Below are 18,146 nucleotides of genomic sequence, written 5' to 3'. Positions count from 1 at the left end.
CCTGTAGGTGAGCAGGCTCGTTCCGGTCCAAAGTACAGATCGTCGCAGGAACATGGAAGCCATTGGTTATTTATCGCCTCTGCAAAATGGTGGCTCTCACTGAGACTCTCCACTCGATACCGCTAATTGTCCGCAACTGCAGTTGCAGCTACTCCGTATGGAGGATTCCACTATCCACAACCTATGCATACTCCCGGTAGATGCCTTCTAGATGCTTCTCGTGATGGCGATGAACATCACACAGACTGCCGCTTAGAGTTTCAACCCCTATGGTGCTTATAGTCAACCCGTTCCGATCTTTGTCGCCCTACATACAGTCCATCATTAGATCGAGTTTGATATTCAACACCTCCCTCGGGGCCCATCATCTAGCTTACAAGATCAACAAATCTATAATTCTGCGGAGAATACCTCTTTCTAAAGCCCGTCGTGAGATCAGAGACCGTGAAGTGGGAATCGACCCAGTCTCCGCTGTCCAATCTAATCCATGACCGGTCCCTTTGGAACTTTTAGTTTCCTTCTTTACGTGAACGATGTCAGCTATTCTGGAGTTCAAGCCCGTAGACTCAGTGCATCCTGAGTATTTTCGCCCTATCCTCCTTCAAAAGACCTCTCAGTAACTACACACGCTACTCATCTTCTTTTGAGACAAAGTTAACAAAAACCTAGAACCCCTGCATTAACTTGTAGGAGTTTGGCATTTAAGAAAATCGATCATCCAACATAACAACTGCCTTCTACCCTCTTCTCCTCTTAAGACCACTACGTGGTAAAATCTAAAAACGCTGCACAAAATTTTCCATGAAAATTTGATTTTATTCGAAATTGCCAAGAAACAAGAGGTCAGACTCAGCCGCAGTAATTAATGAGGGTCAGGGCTGTGGCGGATTATCACCCCTAGGACAAGTGACCAAACCAACTAACTCATCTATTCACCTTACTCTCTAAGGCGATTAGTAAAGGTAAAAATTAACAGAATATCAACCAACGATAAATGGTTTAAGACACAACAGGAACATCCCTTATCATTTCCCCAAGGCACCAGAATGACCTTGTTTCTCAAGGGGAGTATGCCAAGAATTGCTAGCCCTGCATGCAAGTTAAGGGGGATTTTTTATGAGTTAAGCTTTTCAGGGAGGCAGCACTGGGTGATAATTGTGACCAAACGTCATCTGGGGAAATAAAAAGCGTTCCATATACTCCGCCATTTCATCTGGAAAATGGGCAGAGTGATGTCGCTACTGAAGCCTGGAAAGGACCCGAGTTTGGGGGGTTCATAAAGACCCATCTCTCTTCTCTCACCAGTGGCAAAGACGCTTGAGGCATTACTTCTCCCGAGCCTCCTAGGAGAAATTCCATTCGCCGAGCATCAACATGGATTTCGAAGACTGCATAGCAAGACAACAACTTTGCATGCCATCACCGCACACATTTGCCGTGACTTCAATCAGCCCAGGCCATGTGAAAGGACGGTCCTCATGGCGCTGAACCTATCGAAGGCATTCGACACGGTCAGCCATGCTACAACAATGCCATGGACATCGCCATCACGTCTCTCCAGCCAGGCCTGAAACGCTTAGGAAATTTAGGGATAAGAAGTCGAAACACCGTAGAGTGAAATAGGGAGTTCCCCAAGGTGGGGTGACATCTCCGGCACTATTTAACCTCTACCTATCCTCCAAACGGTATAGAGATCGTATCATATGCGGACGATTATACGATCATGGCATCAGGCCCCCCACCCGTTGTTGACATCTGCGATAGGTTGAACGTCTACCTCAACGAACTTGCCTCATATTTCGGTGCCACCAAATCTTTAGCCACATTGTTCACTACAAATACGCGTGAGGTGAATACTGAGCTGACTGTGATGGTCGATGGAGAAATAATTCCGACCATCAAGTGTCCCAAAATACTTGGCGTCACTTGCTGACAGCACTTGGGGTGCAGACAAAGAAACCTTGTTGACCACATACAAAGCAATTGGCCGGTCTGTGGTAAGTTATGCAGCGCCAGTGTGGTCTCGTCAACTTTGTGACACGCAGTGGAATAATATTCAGATCTGTCAGAATGCCGCCCTCTGAACTGCGACGGGATGTCTCCTCAGTTCTCATGTGGACATAACTACATGCTGTCTTAGCAATACCTTTTGGGCTGTTGTCGCAAAGACCATCCAAATCATCATCTTGTGGATAGATATCCACCGCCCAGAGCCCTCACGATAGCAGATGCGGTAAATGGCTACCGTTTGAATGTAGTCCTTGGAGAACGACCGCCTCCCATTGCACCTGAAGAAATTGACCTCCCCCGGCAAGCTATTGGGTTGCCCAAAAAGTAATTGCGGATTTTTCATATAGTCGGCGTTGACAAATCTTTTCACAGCTTGTGACTCTGTAATTGCATTCTTTCTTCTGTCAGTTATCAGCTGTTACTTTAAGCTTGCTTTAGAAAAAAAGTGTAAAAAAAGTATATTTGATTAAAGTTTATTCTAAGTTTTATTAAAAATGCATTTACTTTCTTTTAAAAAATCCGCAATTACTTTTTGGGCAACCCAATAGTTCTGGCTCAATTACGTTCCGGCAGATGCAGCCGCCTCAACTCCTACAGAGCAAGGATTGATGCTGACGTGCAAGATGTATGTCCCGATTGTAACCAGGGACCACACGATACACGTCACCTGTTTAACTACCCGGACAATTTTTACTTTTTCTAAACAAAAGCATTCGTATACCAACTTATCGACACCAGTGTAAATCTCTCTTTACTTCATTTCTAAACAAAATGGTATAAAAAAACAAAAAGCCAAGATAAACGTAAAAATAAAAACAAATGCTACAAATCTATCCCACGAGTAAAGAATCTGAGATTTCTTAGCCTCTTTGCCATGCAAACAGATAGACAAAAGAGGAGGTAATAACAAGCAGAAACCTGCTTAATAATAGCGGTTGAAAGAGAGGTTCAGAGAGTGAGAGAGAGAATTCACAACAACAACAATAAGAAGAAAAGTTGTAAAAAGGAAAGGAACACGGAACACACAACACAGGCCAAGCTTAGATCGAGCTCGCGCCTCAGATACTCGATGCTAGAAACTTAATCGAGCAAAACCGGCAGAAACCTTGCGCTTACTCTCCTCCATAGAATCCCTTGCCCACAAATCAAAGTGAAGGCGCACAGCACACACAAATAGCTTCTGCTGCTGCCGCTGCTGACAACATCTAAGCTTGCGATTTTGGCATTGTCTCAGTTTTTCAACAATTGCTAAGAGTTTGTTAATAATTAAGATGGATGTGGTTTCGGTGCTCGTTTGATTGCTTTTGGATTTGGGGAATTCTGCCCAGTTCGGTCAATTTTTTTTGCGTTACTTTTTTTTTGCTGCTGGTTTTCGACTGAGGAGGAGCAGTGCCCAAAGAAAACTCAAAACACGCAATTGATGAATAAATTTTTTCTTTTTGGTTTCTTGTTGTGGCTTAAATTCAAAATAACGTGTATGTGAGTTGTGTGGGGCTAACGCCTGCTCAACTCGCAAATGGCCAATAGTGGAGGGGGGAGTTATTTCAAGAGGAGATGGTGATTGTCGTTGAAGTCGCCGTTGGTGGTGTTGAATTTTTTTTTTGGTTTGTATACGAGTATGGTTAATATGGCACGGCAAAATAAAAGTCGAACACACGAGAGTGCCTGCCCCTGCAATGGCTGGCTTTACCTGTTCGTGAGTACATACTTCGTCTACCTTTCATGGATGGCGTGGTTATTGCCGTTACATTTTCTGCTCTTCACTTGAGATGGGTCTGAGTTTTGCTTGGGTGACTTCACATTAATTTGAAAAACCTCGACGGTATGTCGTTGATTCCATGTGGCGGTGAGGTGACGGCGCCGGCACTCTGGTTGATGATGTTGCTGGTGCTGTGGGTTTTTTCGTTCATTCGCTCGTTTTAATAATTTAGCTTGAAGCATTTTAAATTTAGGTTTGAAAAAATCGTGAGCCTTCTCGTGCATTGCTTCTTCGAGCGAGCGTCAAGCCGAGCGCCTACTCCATCATGCCCCTTGGTCTTCCCCATTGCCTTCCTACTATAGACTTCGTCACTAACTCGTTATTTGCCGTCTTCCTGTCGACAACGACGCAAAGGGGTTGGGTGTCGTTGGTGTGGCTCTTGACTCCATCGTTGCCTGTCTGAATAAGTGCCTGCTGTGGCCTGTGATTCCAGTTTGTGGTTCGTGATCACACTGCTTAACAAAACAACAACAATAATAAAAACCTGGCAGCGGCAGCAACGATGACAATGGCAGCACGACCACCTAAAGTCCGTTGTCGAGCAAAAATTCGTACTACGTTTGTGTGTATGTGCGCCTGTAACTCTGGGCTCGCTCTGGCTATATTGTGGTTTGTCTTGTTGTTGTTATTGTTGTTGCGCTGTGTGTGCCCCATTGTCGAGTGCTGCTTAGCCGAGTAAAACAACTGTGTTTTTTCACGATTTTGTTTTCTTATTTAGTATTTTTCCAATTATTTTGAGCTGTTTCTTGCGTTTTGTTTTTTTTTTTTCAGTATGTGCATCTCCATTGTTAGCGTTTTGTGTGGTGACGGTGACGCAGTGAAATCCAGTTGGGTTTTAGAGAGTTGCTGGAAAACAACCATTAAAGAAAACTCGCTAATTTTCTTCACCCAGAGTTTGTTTTTGTTATTGTTAGCCGTGAAATTTGCAAACATTTTTTTTCTGGTGCAAAAACATCCTCAAATACCAAGTAAGTATGGTGTAGAATTTACTAAAATATTTATGATATTTAAGAAAAATCCTTTGTAATAGTGTGGTAGCATAAATTGTAATAAATGTGTTTTGTGGGATCACCATTGCTTTGACTTTCAAAATTTAAAATCTGGTTAGAATGCCATGGATACATATGAACAACGTGGGATTGCAGACCTAGTTGAGGAGCTCGTTATTTAAAGAGTTCTTAAGCATTCGCATAGATTTTGTACTAGAATCTTAAAGGAATATTGGCGAACGGTTAGAAACATGTCTTACTTTTGGCAATTTTACATTCACATATAATAAAGGGAATGAAGGTAGAATCACTTTAGCACGTTCAAAAACCCTGTTCAAAGTGTTATACTGTAATAAGAATACTATGTATATTTTTAACTCCTAGTAAACTTTGGGATGTTTTTTTTTTTGTGAGTAAAGTTTTTTTGGGGTGGTTGATAATTGTGCTCAAACGTCCTCTAGTTGGAAAGTGTTCAGTATACTCTGCCATTTCATGTGTGTAAATTGTTGAAAATTCATGCTCTCGGACAATTAAAAAAATGTTTTCAACGATGAGGCTTTAGCTAAATGGATACGTAAACAAACAAAACTGCCTCATTTGTGGTGAAGGGCAGCCACATGTGGTACAAGAGTTGCCAATGCATTTTAAAACAAGTAAAAAGGCATTAAGTTCGACCGGGCCACCCATCTCAGGTATATATGTAAAACACCTTTGGTCAAAATACGGTGAAAAATACATAGCAGCTATATTGAAATATGTTCCGATTTGGACCAAATACTAATAAGTACAAGTCATTGCTCAATCGTGCATAACAAAATAATGGTCTTTTAAGTAGCTATATCTAAAAATAAACCGATCGGAACCATATGCGACACGGATGTCGAAAAGCCAAACATAAGTCACTGTGTCAAATTTCATTGAAATCGGATTAAAAATGCGCCTTTTATCGGGCCAGGACTTTAAATCGAGATATCGGTCTATATGGCAGCTATATCCAAATCTAGACCGATTTGGGCCGAGTTGCAGAAAAATGTCAAAGAGCCTAACACAACTAACTATCCCAAATTTCGGCGAAATCGGACAATAAATGCGCCTTTTATGGGCCCAAAACCTTAAATCGACAGATCGGTCTATATGCCACTATATTCAATCCTGGACCGATCTGGGCCAAATTGAAGATGGGTGTCGAAGGGCCTAACACTGTCCCAAATTTTGGCAAAATCGGATAATAAATTTGGCTTTTATGGGCCTAAGGCCCTAAATCGGCGAATGGTTCTATATGGCAGCTATATCCAAATCTGGACCGATCTGAGCCAAATTGAAGAAGAATGTCGAAGGGCCTAACATTTATGGACCTAAGACCCTAAATCGGCGGATCGGTCTATATGGGGGCTATATCAAGATATAGTCCGATATAGCCCATCTTCGAACTTAACCTGCTTTTGGACAAAAAAATAATTTGTGCAAAATTTCAGCTCAATATCTCTATTTTTAAAGACTGTAGCGTAATTTCAACAAACAGGCGGACGGGCTGATATGGCTAGATCGTCTTAGATTTTTACGCAGATCAAGAATATAGATACTTTATAGGTTCGGAAATGGATATTTCGATGTGTTGCAATTTTGTTGAATATTCGAATCATCGCTTTCAAAACGTAGAAGATGTTTGCATTTGTTTACACACTTTTTGGATCCAATCCTTCCTGTTGATGGTGCTGTGCTGTCAGACAATCTTGATTATCGAAGCCCAAGCTTTGGTAATTTCGTCGTACTTGCCCTCTTGAACCATCTTCCCCATTCTCTTCTCGGTGCCATTAGTAACTCGTTTCATGAGCATTATGGGCTCAGCTTCTTTATAATACAACCTTTCATTTATTTCCTCAATGGGCTGTTGACAAGAGACATAACCCAAGACAAGTGGCATAACCCATTCTTTGCCCATTCCAAATTTTCTTCCACTTTTTATGTTCTAGGATACTTTCTGGCTACTCAAAGTCGGGTCACTTCCTCGACTGCCGTTCCAAAAATATACCTGTCACTTTTAAATTGCCTGAGACATTCATTGATATTTTTCTGTAGTCTGGTTTGTTGCATACAGAGCCTTCAAAGCCGCCTTTAAATCTACTCTCAGCCTGGTCATTGGCAGCGTTGTTTGTTGATCCCCACGGACAAGAAGTTGGTACTATTTTCTCTTACAAACGTTTTCGGCACCCCATACTACGGAAATGCATCATCTACCAATTCAGTTGTAGCAGCCCATTGGTTTTTTAAAGACCCAATGATTCGCCTTGTGATATCGAGTACCACAGACACTCAGTAAGAAAGAGCTTGTGCCACCCACTAAGTTCTTCACTCGAAAACGCTGATTGCCAGCGCCTGTATTTGCAGCTATTCCATATCTCTACGAAACTTTCCACTATTCTCAACCTGTGAACGCTCAACCTGGTAGCTCTCGGCAGAGCTTCTCATAATAAATATGAACACAATGTAAAAATCATGAGCACTACATGGCTTGTAGTGCTCATAGTTACCCCGTGCCGTGGCAGCTGTTATCGAGCTGGTCACCTTCAGCCATTTACTGTACGCGTCACTCACTATCAATAGCATCATGCCTTGAAATGACCCCGCATAATCCATGAGCAGGCGTCCTCATGGCCTCTCGGGTACTTCAAATGATGCTCCGTCGCCTTTCTCGACCTTTTGCTACACTCTCCCCATTTTCGCATTCCCTTAATATCCGAATCAGTTCTCGGCCAGTACACAAAGTAGCGAGACAAGTAATTTGCGTTGCCATTCCAATTACATCCCGGTGTAGTAACACTGCGCCAAGTCCTGTCTTACCGACATCGCGACCGACGTCGCCAACATACGCCTCTAAAAATTGCGGTTACACTAAAATATGAAAGTTGTCATTGAATATATCATCCAAAGCTTTTTTGACTCTACAAGATCCCTTAGCGGCATTTCGCGGGTCGCCAAATTCGGTATAAATAGTCTATAGTACGAAGCCTTTCCCAAAAAGAGTTGAATTTCCTCTAGTGTATTTGCTTTCGGCACCTTCAGAACAGCCTCTATAATAAAAAGGATATAGCCCCCATATAAACCCAACAACCGATTTGATTATGGAACACCTACAAGTTTCATATTTTGCGGATTTTTCTTAAAATTAGGATGTCAAGTGCACCTAACACATCAACTCCAATAACCATGAACAGATATTGACTTTATACTCCCTACAATAGTCCAATAGTAAGTTTCTATCTGATTTAATACATAAGTGTTTTCATATTGCTAGGGTGCTACTTGTATTGAGAGGTAGACACAGATCGATTTTATAAGGTGTTACAAATGTAATGATGAGATAAGTATGCCCTCCATCAAATAGTGGCTGGTATATTCATTCTTGAGCGTGCTAATGCTAAGTTAAAGACAGGCACCTAATTCAAAATTATTTATTTTCTCTTTCAGCCCATGGAAATTGTTATGAAAGTAAAATGTTCACCAACTCCAGTAGCTGGTACCTCATCCGCACATCCCTCCATACAGATAGTCGAACCACATCGACAACTGCAGCAGCGTAATGGCACTGGGGGATACAATAAAACAAATACGCCACCACAACAAATTGCAACGTCTTACACCAACAATGAATGTCCGCTATCTGCTGCTTCTTGTGCCGAATGTACTGTGGGTTATTGTTGTAATTTACAAACTTGCTGCTTGCCGCCAACAACAACTCTGCAAACACCGCCACCTCTATTGCCACTGCCTGCGGGTAACTACAATACAAATGCCACTGCCCCAATGGCGGCAGAGGATCAGCCAGAATTTGTATCAATTGATGACGAAAAGGTCAAACAATATCTCATGAAGTTCGGTCAACAACACCTTATGAAGCAACGAAAATCCTATCAAAATGAGGCAAAGGTAACACATGTTGTAGCTGCTGCATCAAAGGGGGAACAATATAGCCGACCAATTGTGTATGAAATTATTGAACTGGATGACGAAAATGAAAGGGAAAAATTGAAACAGATCAAGGAGCAAGCTGAATTGAACCTCGCTGCAAAATCGAGAACCAATCCCGGCATTGATCTAAATTTTGCCAACCGCCATGCTAAGTCTTTGAACATCAGCCTGATACCAAAACCTTCGGAGACTCCACCCACTTCGCAGCCTTGTCAGACAACTGCAACAGTAACGCAAAATCAGACAAAAAAGTCTAAGTCCTTGCCCTCCAATCATAGAATTATAGCTGAAATTAATTTGTTGGATGACAGTAGTGACGATGAATTGTCTGTTGAGAATGAAAGCATCGAAGACGTGGAGGATGATGATGACGACGATGGAGAGACTTTACCATTGGCAGCTGTCAGCTGCGAATTGGATTGTGACGATGATGAAGATGACAATTCTAATTCCTTATTGGTGGAAAGGTCTTTAGTACATCGTGGTAGTAATCTTCAAGTTTTAAACCGTTCAAAACACTTTGCGAAGATTAGTAACGAATTTGCAAATGACCATTTACTGGCTCGTTGGGAAGAATATGAAGGACAAAGGGAAAGAGTTTTCTTTGAGTGTTTCCTTTGTGGCAAAAAGGTGCAATCCAGTTATAACTTAAGGCGTCACATGATGATTCATACTGGTAAGTACAAATTTAAAATTTTTTAAATACCTGGGGATAAAAGATATAACTAAAGCTTCCAGAAACTTAGGTTAGGTTAGCTTGAACAGATGTTGTGGATTTCAACCCCTCCCCATGCTACTATGGTGCTCCCTAAATACCCGAAAACCCTGAGAGAGATGCCGGGCTCTAGACGCTACTGGCACTTCCCCCCACAGTGAACGAGAGGGTAAAAGATACAGCGGCGGCACTGATCTCTGGAGCAAGGAGGTGTTTAGATTCTCTTTAGATTCTCTTCCGTCCAGCGGTCACTGGTGCTGTAGAGTGGCGGTATGTTATATACGGCGCAGCGCATTACGTACCAGGGGACTCCGTCCTTGTTGACGGGTATTCAACATTTTCTGAACGGGGAGGACTGAGAGAGGGTCAAGTAACTTTTGTACCGAAAATGCGAAAATTCTGAACTACCGTAGAGGCTTGATGTAGCTGACTAGAATAAGACCTCACCGTAGAGAGCTCTTTGTCAATATCCCAGCCTAGACCAAAAGAGAAGTTTTACATCGGTGAAAACAGCACAAATGACGCCTTCATTAATAAAGGCATAATCGCCGTTGGCATTTTTTTAAGTACCCCCCACGTTGGCCTTTCTTTAGCTCTTCCCCTAAAGACTTTTGTCGTCTTATTTCTTCCTTAGTTCCTTTGTGTTAAAAAAAAGCACAGAATAATACGGATAGGCTGTCACAGCATTACATTGAATAGCAAACAGTTGAATGAAAAAAAGATGGAACTCCCGCCTCGGGGTGACTATGAGCACCACACGGGTTGGAACTCTGAGCTCAGATTATTATGGTGTCCATCGTCATTACGTTCACAGGTTGTTGATAGTGGAATATTCCATAAGGAGTAGCTACGACTGCAGTCGCTTACAATCAGCGGTATCGAGTGGATAGCCAAGGAGAGAGCGCGGGTGGCACCGGACCTTGCTTAAATACTGAGTGAATGAGAACCAATGCGTATGACAACGATAGAAGCCAATTGAACCAGAGAAGAGTTATCATCGGTGAGAGTTTCTTTCAGTCAGTCATTCTAGGCCCATTCAATAGTGCAGAGTGACAGAAAAGAATTCAAATACAAGACAGATTTTCACTATTAATCCAGAGCCTCTTCCCCGATATTACAGGGGAATGACACAAAAAGTGCTCAAGCATCTTTTACGCCCTCTTCATCCTTACAAACTCTGCAAATTGTTGCCGTCAAAGACCGATTAGTCCGGAATACTATAACAGTAGACACTATCTCGACAATACATTTCAGGACGGCATGGGTTAGATTCTTTTTGCCCTAATTACTGTCCGTAAAAATATTTACATTTGGCAATCTGGCGTATGTACTAGACCATCTTACGCCACTTTGTGAACGACCGAATGATTTCGACCGTAGGATTTGGTCTTATATTCTATCCACTTCCATCCTATCGCCATAAGTCTCTATGCCGCTGTGGATGTTTCATACTTAAACGGAATGTCTATACGTCGAATAGCTTTAGTAGGAGTGGTCTACATCGAATCGCCTATACCATTAAATGAACAATTGTTGTTGTAGCAGTGTGTTGTGTTCTATCTTAGGGATCGTTAATTGGCTATTTATGACGGTTACCCATAAGACTGGCATTTTATCGCCCTCCTGTGACGTTCACTGAACTAAACTACCTTTTATTCCTACCCTTTATTTATTCAAGGGGCATACAAAGCGGGTCTGGACAACATTCGTGCAGAAACGATGAATATCTACCGGGTGAATGTTGTCCTTGAAGACGACCGCCACCCATCCCACCTGAGAAAATTGACCTCCAACGATTGTTGTTGTAGCAGTGTGTTTTACACCGAGGCGGCAGCCCTTACCGATGAAGGATTCCATCGGGTCAATCCGGTACGTACAACCGGCTGCCATGGGATTGGCAGCCGTTACACCAGAATAGTTCTGGCTCAATTACAATCTGGTAGATGTAGCCGCCTCAACTCCTACTAAGAAAGGACTGATGCCAACATGCAGGATGTGTGTCCCGATTGTAACATGGGACCACACGTACCCTATTTAACTGACCAGTCAGACCCACTCGTCTCAGACCCAGAACCCTGACACACCCCACCTTAGTCGCAGAGTTTCTGGATCTGGATATTCAACAGAAACAAGCAGATGAAAGATAAAACACAACAACGCTTTATTCTAATATCAATAGACCCTCAATTTATCCATTTGATTCTTAGCTTATGACTTATCCAGTTTCAGTGTGTTGCTCCTCTCATTTAAACTTTCCTTTTTTTAATATTTCAGGTGAACGCCCCTTTGCTTGTGATTTGTGCGATCGTAGATTTAGAGAGTTCAGTGATCTAAAGAAACATCGTCGACGTCACGCAGCAGAACCTAATTTTATTTGCATGGTTTGTCGTGAAATGCCTCCCGTCGAAAACGATTCTACGCGTTGCCTCAAATGCTGTATGCAATCGAAAAATGTCGTTTTAATGGCTGCAATGAAGCGAGGCGAGGAAGAACAAGACGGAGATCAAATCCCAGAAGAGAGTAGTATAACAACCCTATCATCGACACCCCCATCGCCAGTAACCACAACTTCTGCTAGCACAGTAGCAACAACAACCATGTTTTCAACTAGTTCAAATGCGAAGAGCTCAACTACCATACCTACCAAGAAATTTAAAGAAAATGTTGACAGAATGCAACAGCATTCAGCCAGCGTGGCAAATACTGAAGATACCCATCGTTTATTGGAGAACATACCGGCCGTACATAGACCAGGCCACAATCAATTGGGTATGATTACCCGCAAGGAATTCGCTTGTCCCTTGTGCAATCGAGCATTTGGCACTCGTCATAATCTGAAGCGTCACTATATGATACATACAGGCGAGAAACCATTCAGCTGTTCCAAGTGTCGCAAACCTTTTCGTGAATACTCAACATTAAAAAAGCATATGGTAACACATCAACGTGATCGTTGGTACAAGTGCATGCAATGTCCTATGAAATTTCGAGATTTTCTCAAATATACCGAGCACAAAGATTCCCATCCCCATCTAGATTATGACGAGAAGGAGACCACAAATGATGCCGAAGCAGGCAGATCTTTTAGGAAAACCCATAGCAAATATAATTCCAGCGACAGTTATATGGATTCAAACGAGGATGATTCCATATCGGATGCTTGCTTAGAATGCTGCGAATGCAGTCAACAGTTCAATGATATCGATGCTTACAACGAGCACCTCAAGGAGCACAATAATAGTTGTACTGAAATCTATCAGTGTTGTTACTGTAAGGATCATTTTGAACACCGTATAGAATTGGAGAAACATATGGCGAAACATAAGCCAGATAGCGATAGTGATGAGTATATAATTGATTGAATGTTTTTCACACAACAAAAGCTCTAAGAGATTTTTTACAAGTGTAAGAAAAAAAGGAATCGATTCCTTTTTATTATTATATAATATTTATGTGCTACTTTATGAAGACTACATATTTTAACTTAAATTAAATGCTCTACTATTTAGAACTGTATGAAAATTCATAAATTTAAATGCAATGAAATGTGTTTATAACCTTGGCTTTTTGTAGGATGTGGGTAAGTATAGGGAATTTGCCACTTGTCCGATCTTGTATGTGTTTCGGGGTTTTGTGTGCCTGGTATGGAAACACATGTGCACCCACAAATTTATGTCTTCTCTCCGCAATTGCAGGATTTCGACTCTCTACTCATGCACACAAATTCTGCGGAGGTCAGCATTTCTCTCCGTCTAGCGCGACGTTAAGGAAATGACTTTACATCGATTAGTCAGGACACCGGTCAGTAACTCGAAGTTGTGCTTCCTCCACCACAGGACAAATCCCGTTCCACTCCTCGGTATCCTTAGAAAGCGTCTATCCTACCAAGCGAAGACCTACGCCTAGAAGAAGCTACCTACATTCACCTAGAAGCCTCTATGATTTCTCTTATTCTAAGGAACCCCATAAAGACTCCTGTTCCGGTATCCTCTTCAATATGGACCAATCATTGTGTACAGAAGGCCCAGCGAAAAACGTTAATTCGCTGACAAAGAAGGAAACCCCTGGTACATAGTCCACGGTTTATAGATTCAAACTGAACGAAAAAGTGCAGCAAGTAAAAGGCACCCCAATTTCACTACTCCCCTAGTCTAAAGGCGATTTTCGTTACCGCACACCCAACACCCAAGAACCGCTGCAGTACCCAGTATCCTCTCGATCATTGTGAGAAAGGCAAAACTGTCCAAAGCCTGATGCCAGACACCCGTAGATGAAAATCGGCATGAAATTTGGAACGATTATTGGTATAAATCATGTTTGAAAAAGTAGAATTTTTATGAATTTCCAGAAGATTTTTTAGAAAAATGATTTAAAATAAAAATTTACAAAGGAGGTGGTTTTGACCTCACCTTAGCAAATAAAAGGAAATTGTACTTACCCTTTAAATATGTTTGTGCACCATTTGGTTCATTTAAGCAATGTGGATATTTGTGATACTAAACAAGTAAAATCGCCTTAATTCGGCCTGGCCTTATCTCATATACTCTGGATCGCATGGGATAGGTTCTTTGTATGACTTTTTAAAATTTATAAGATCTCTGTCAAGTTATGGACCATACTTGTCATGGCTGTTAGAAGTAATAACAGAATATCACGTTCAAAATTTCAGCCCAATGGGATATTAATTTCGCCTTCTAGAGGCTGAAGATGTCAAATCTGATGATCGGTTTATGAACCGATTTAGATCATACTAAGCGTATATTTGCAGAATCAAAATAAAACTCTACGAGCAAAATTAAAGCTAGATAGGATAATAACTGCGCTTTTTAGAGGTTCAAGAAGTCAACTCGGACGATGGGTATATATGGGAGCTATATAAGGTTATGAACCTTTTTGAACCATATTTGGCTGTTGAAAGTCATAAAAAAACTTTAGATGCCAAATTTCGTCCAAATCGAATTTTACAAAACCGAGTTTATTCGAATCATTGCGAGAATATCAAAAAAAATTTTCAGCGGTGACTATCCCCTCCAAATGCTGACATTTTTGAGGTACTATGCCTTGTATAAACTTCTTCCCAAAGAGGTATCGCACTCGGACTCGGTTATAAAAAGGAGCCCTTTATCATTGCTCTTAAAACTGAATGGGTCACCACTCATTGAAAAAGTGAGAAGTTTGCCCTTGTTCCTTAATGGAATGTTCGAGGGCAAATGTGGGCAGTTTTGGCATCAAGAATATGTTTCAAACGGAATAACGAAATTATTACACCCATTCCTATATGTGTACTGTTCAGTGTGAACATAGGCCATCAACATTGGCCATCCTTTGGTGGAGGGTAGTAAGTGGCTTATCCCAAAGTTCTTTAAACAGATAAAATTTAATTTTTTCCTTTAGATCTCTGAATTATGGAAAAATTTATGTCCAACATGCCAAATCCGACCAAAGCACGTAGAACAAAATAGTATACGAATATTCCCGTTAAAAAATCGTTTAAAGCAAATTCACACCACAATTTCACATATATTTGTTGAAAATACAATATTAATTTCAGCCAGTCATGAAAATGCAAACACAATACAAATTCCGTTACAAAACAAAACAAACGCGATCAAGGGCGGTTTCGCACTTATCGATATGGGAACAATACTTTGCCACCAAAGCCAAATTAAAAGCGCGTAGCGAAATTGAGCCAAATGCAACCGGTTTTTAAAGACGAGTTCATTTAGGTCGACACCATAGCTTTCAAAAGATTGGTGTGTCAAATGTCAGCTGACTACGAGTATTTGTAAACAAACAGCACGTGCAACATAAATTAAAAATTAGTGTTGTTTACAGCTCTTATCGTATTTAATACAAATGGAAGAAACAAAAGGATTTTATGATTTATGTATACCTTTTAACAAGGATGAAAGGGTTTTAAGAGAGATATGCACTGAATTAGTAGATTGTAAGTATTAGCATCCAAAATTTTAAAGAATATGCTTTTATAATATGTATGTACGTATTTCAGTGGGTTATGGGACAATAGCCATTGAACAAGTTTTTGATCACAGTAAAAAGGAAAATGTTAAACGCTCATCTGATATATTTCCCGAACCAGTTAATATTGAGTGGCTGAAAGATGAATATAAAAATAAATTGAAAATATTACAACGGTTGACCATTATTTATGTAGATGCTGCAGTTGCTCATGCCATGGTAAGAAGTTATACGAAGAATATACGGAAAATTCTTATTGTCTCAATGTAGCTACGCAGACGACATTTCTGGGACATAAGAAATTCATTAAAACACATACAACAAAAAAAAAATGCAGCAATAGCTGGATAGATCACACTGTAGCAATATCCCATCAAAAATTATCCTTCCATATATTGAGAGGAAAACCCCTAACGTAGGTTAATTGGTAGACTATATATGTTTTAAATTAGAACACGGAAGACAAATCGGAAATTGCTTTTATATTATTTTTTAATTTTCCGAATTTTTATATTCATTTTGATTTATTTTATTTCTCTTTCTACAGGGAAATTCCTTAAATCTCAAAAAGTACAATCTGGTGGCCGGCCAACCGAAGACAGATGCCGCTTTGACAGTATTTCTTTGTAACTTCAATACATTTTTAAATGATTGATGAATTTTTGATGTTCATCTATTTTGCAGCACTGTTGCACTACATTCAATGGCGATATTGTGACATTCGATGCTCAGGCTGGTGGCCGTATCTTTGTGAATCGCAAAGCCTATCAAGTGGCCGTGAAAAAAGGTGTATTTTTTGAAATTAAATATTCTCCCCTGATTACAGATTCCAATTTTCGAAAAGATATGATCAAGATAGCCCATAATTATTTTGTAAAGGGAAAATCCAAGAGTATTATAATTAGCAGTGGAGCTACTAACAGATTTGAACTGAGAGGACCCTACGATGTGGCAAATTTGTAAGTAGCATAATGTTAATGTTATCTCTATATTACAATCAGTGTTACATGCTTCCAGATCATTTATATTTGGTTTATCTGAAGATCAAGGCAAATGTGCCATTGACCGGTTTTGTCGACAACTATTTCTAAGAGCAGGTAATTTTGCAATTGTTGGAGCGATTTGTTTTTCAACGATTAAGTCATTGCTCTTTTCAGAATCGAGACGTTTGGGTAAAACCATAATGTTTGTTAAATCGTCGGGACCGATAGTATTCTCGGATTCGTCCTCTGAAAGTGAGGAGGATGATATAGCTGATAAGAATGATGTGAATGTTATTACATTTATGAAATGCTCATCTGAGTCAGATGAGAAAAATGAGGAGGAACAACCAATTAAAAAGAAAAAACTTTCCTAATATAAATCAAAGTTGTCTTTGGTTTGAAACCAGAATATTAATTAAAATACAAAACATTGAGTGTAGGTGTTATACTTTCAGTGTTCAATTATACTCACATGGGTCATTTTTAGTCCATTGTGATGACACAGCTTTGTTTAGCTACACCAAATCCGGTCTAACTGCAATTTATACGGTGCGCCTCTGATTGCTTCTTTTTTTTATATAGCGCATATGCCCAGTTTTTTTTAGTATGTATGAGTTTTATCCACTAGTGTTTTTCATTTAATAACCATGTTGATGAAGAAGTTAAAAATTTGCAAGAAAAAATTTGTTATACGAGTATTTTGGCCAAATTTGCATAGTATTGCTATAAATAAACAATCAAGTCCTTTCCAGATACATTTTTAGAATATTTTTCGTCAGTAACTTACATTTAAAAGCAGTAATTTGATATTAGATTCGTTTTTCGGGAGTTGAAATTGTGAGGTGTATAAAATATGCCCGTATCCAGTACAGTTTTGAACTCAGTTGCCATATTTGTCTGGGGAAATATGTCTATTACAGGCGTACTAAAATTTGCCAAAACAACAAACCATACAACAGCAAAATGGAAAATAAAACAGCCCTAGTTTTAAGTTGAATCGGTAGTTCACTCGGAGGCCAGCCCGGTCCATTACTCATCACTGTTAATTCGCGTCTACGCTTGCATGATCTCGTGTTTAAGGTTTTATTGCTTCCTTCTACGAAACGAACCCGTCTCAAGGCAGGTAATATGTTCACTTTACGAAAAATTGTTTCGTGATTAGTTTTTATGTTGCCCAATAGAATGCGGCATATTTCGCAATAAACATTCGTGCAAATAAAATTAGTACGACGAGATCGGAGAAAAAACGCCTCACTACGGCGGAAAACCTGTGCCCCAATACGATGGTCCCATCCTCTTCTTCATCAAAACAGCGTCCGCTGTAGTCGTTATGCGGAACTATCATGTGAGCAGCCTTTTAGCCTATCGTGTAATGCCTGGTTATATCTCCTGTAATCGTACCAATAATTCTCCCGCCGTCTTTCAGTCGAAGTGGTCCTTTAATCCGCCATCCATCCACCTCGCCTCCACATCAGCACTGGTCGTCACGCTTTTTTTCTTCTTAAGCGTAGTCATCCCCCTTAAAAACAGACAAAAAAACTCCTCCAAATTTCCTAGATTTAAAATAAAAAAGTAAGAGTAAATATTTATTGGAAACAAATATTATATACTAAATTTTGTCATACATTCCTTTCTTTCGATTTCATTTTTTTTTAAATAATCATTCCATGTGATTTTATTGTACAACAAATCTGCTGTTAAACGTCTGCGTGGTTTAACGTACCTATTTAGTTGGATTCGTA

The 18,146-nt window shown here is 40.3% G+C and overlaps 2 protein-coding genes across 5 annotated transcripts; both read left to right on the top strand.

Moving 5' to 3' along the window:
- The first annotated feature begins 729 nt into the window (after positions 1 to 729).
- On the top strand, positions 730 to 12,902 carry LOC106084015 (oocyte zinc finger protein XlCOF7.1). Of its 4 annotated transcripts, none has more exons than XM_013247407.2 (4): positions 730 to 962; positions 4,541 to 4,737; positions 8,227 to 9,403; positions 11,717 to 12,902. In XM_013247407.2, the coding sequence occupies exons 3-4, from the start codon at positions 8,230 to 8,232 to the stop codon at positions 12,802 to 12,804; spliced, it is 2,262 nt and encodes a 753-aa protein (XP_013102861.2). In that variant the 5' UTR covers positions 730 to 962; positions 4,541 to 4,737; positions 8,227 to 8,229; the 3' UTR covers positions 12,805 to 12,902. The 4 variants fall into 4 exon arrangements, with proteins under 4 accessions (XP_013102861.2, XP_013102862.2, XP_013102860.2 ...); XM_013247408.2 differs by lacking the exon at positions 730 to 962 and adding an exon at positions 2,792 to 2,910; XM_013247406.2 differs by lacking the exon at positions 730 to 962 and adding an exon at positions 2,792 to 4,208.
- A 2,335-nt stretch (positions 12,903 to 15,237) lies between these two features.
- Positions 15,238 to 16,843, top strand: LOC106084018 (ribonuclease P protein subunit p30). The gene is made up of 6 exons (XM_013247414.2): positions 15,238 to 15,389; positions 15,453 to 15,640; positions 15,969 to 16,037; positions 16,106 to 16,380; positions 16,439 to 16,518; positions 16,579 to 16,843. Exons 1-6 carry the CDS (start codon positions 15,299 to 15,301, stop codon positions 16,776 to 16,778), a joined length of 903 nt encoding a protein of 300 aa, XP_013102868.2. The 5' UTR covers positions 15,238 to 15,298; the 3' UTR covers positions 16,779 to 16,843.
- The last annotated feature ends 1,303 nt before the right edge of the window (positions 16,844 to 18,146 follow it).

The sequence above is a fragment of the Stomoxys calcitrans genome, chromosome 3, assembly GCF_963082655.1.
Source record: "Stomoxys calcitrans chromosome 3, idStoCalc2.1, whole genome shotgun sequence".
Lineage (NCBI taxonomy): Eukaryota > Metazoa > Arthropoda > Insecta > Diptera > Muscidae > Stomoxys > Stomoxys calcitrans.
The sequence above is the reverse complement of the archived record's forward strand: the minus strand, read 5'-3'. Positions and strand labels throughout refer to the sequence as shown.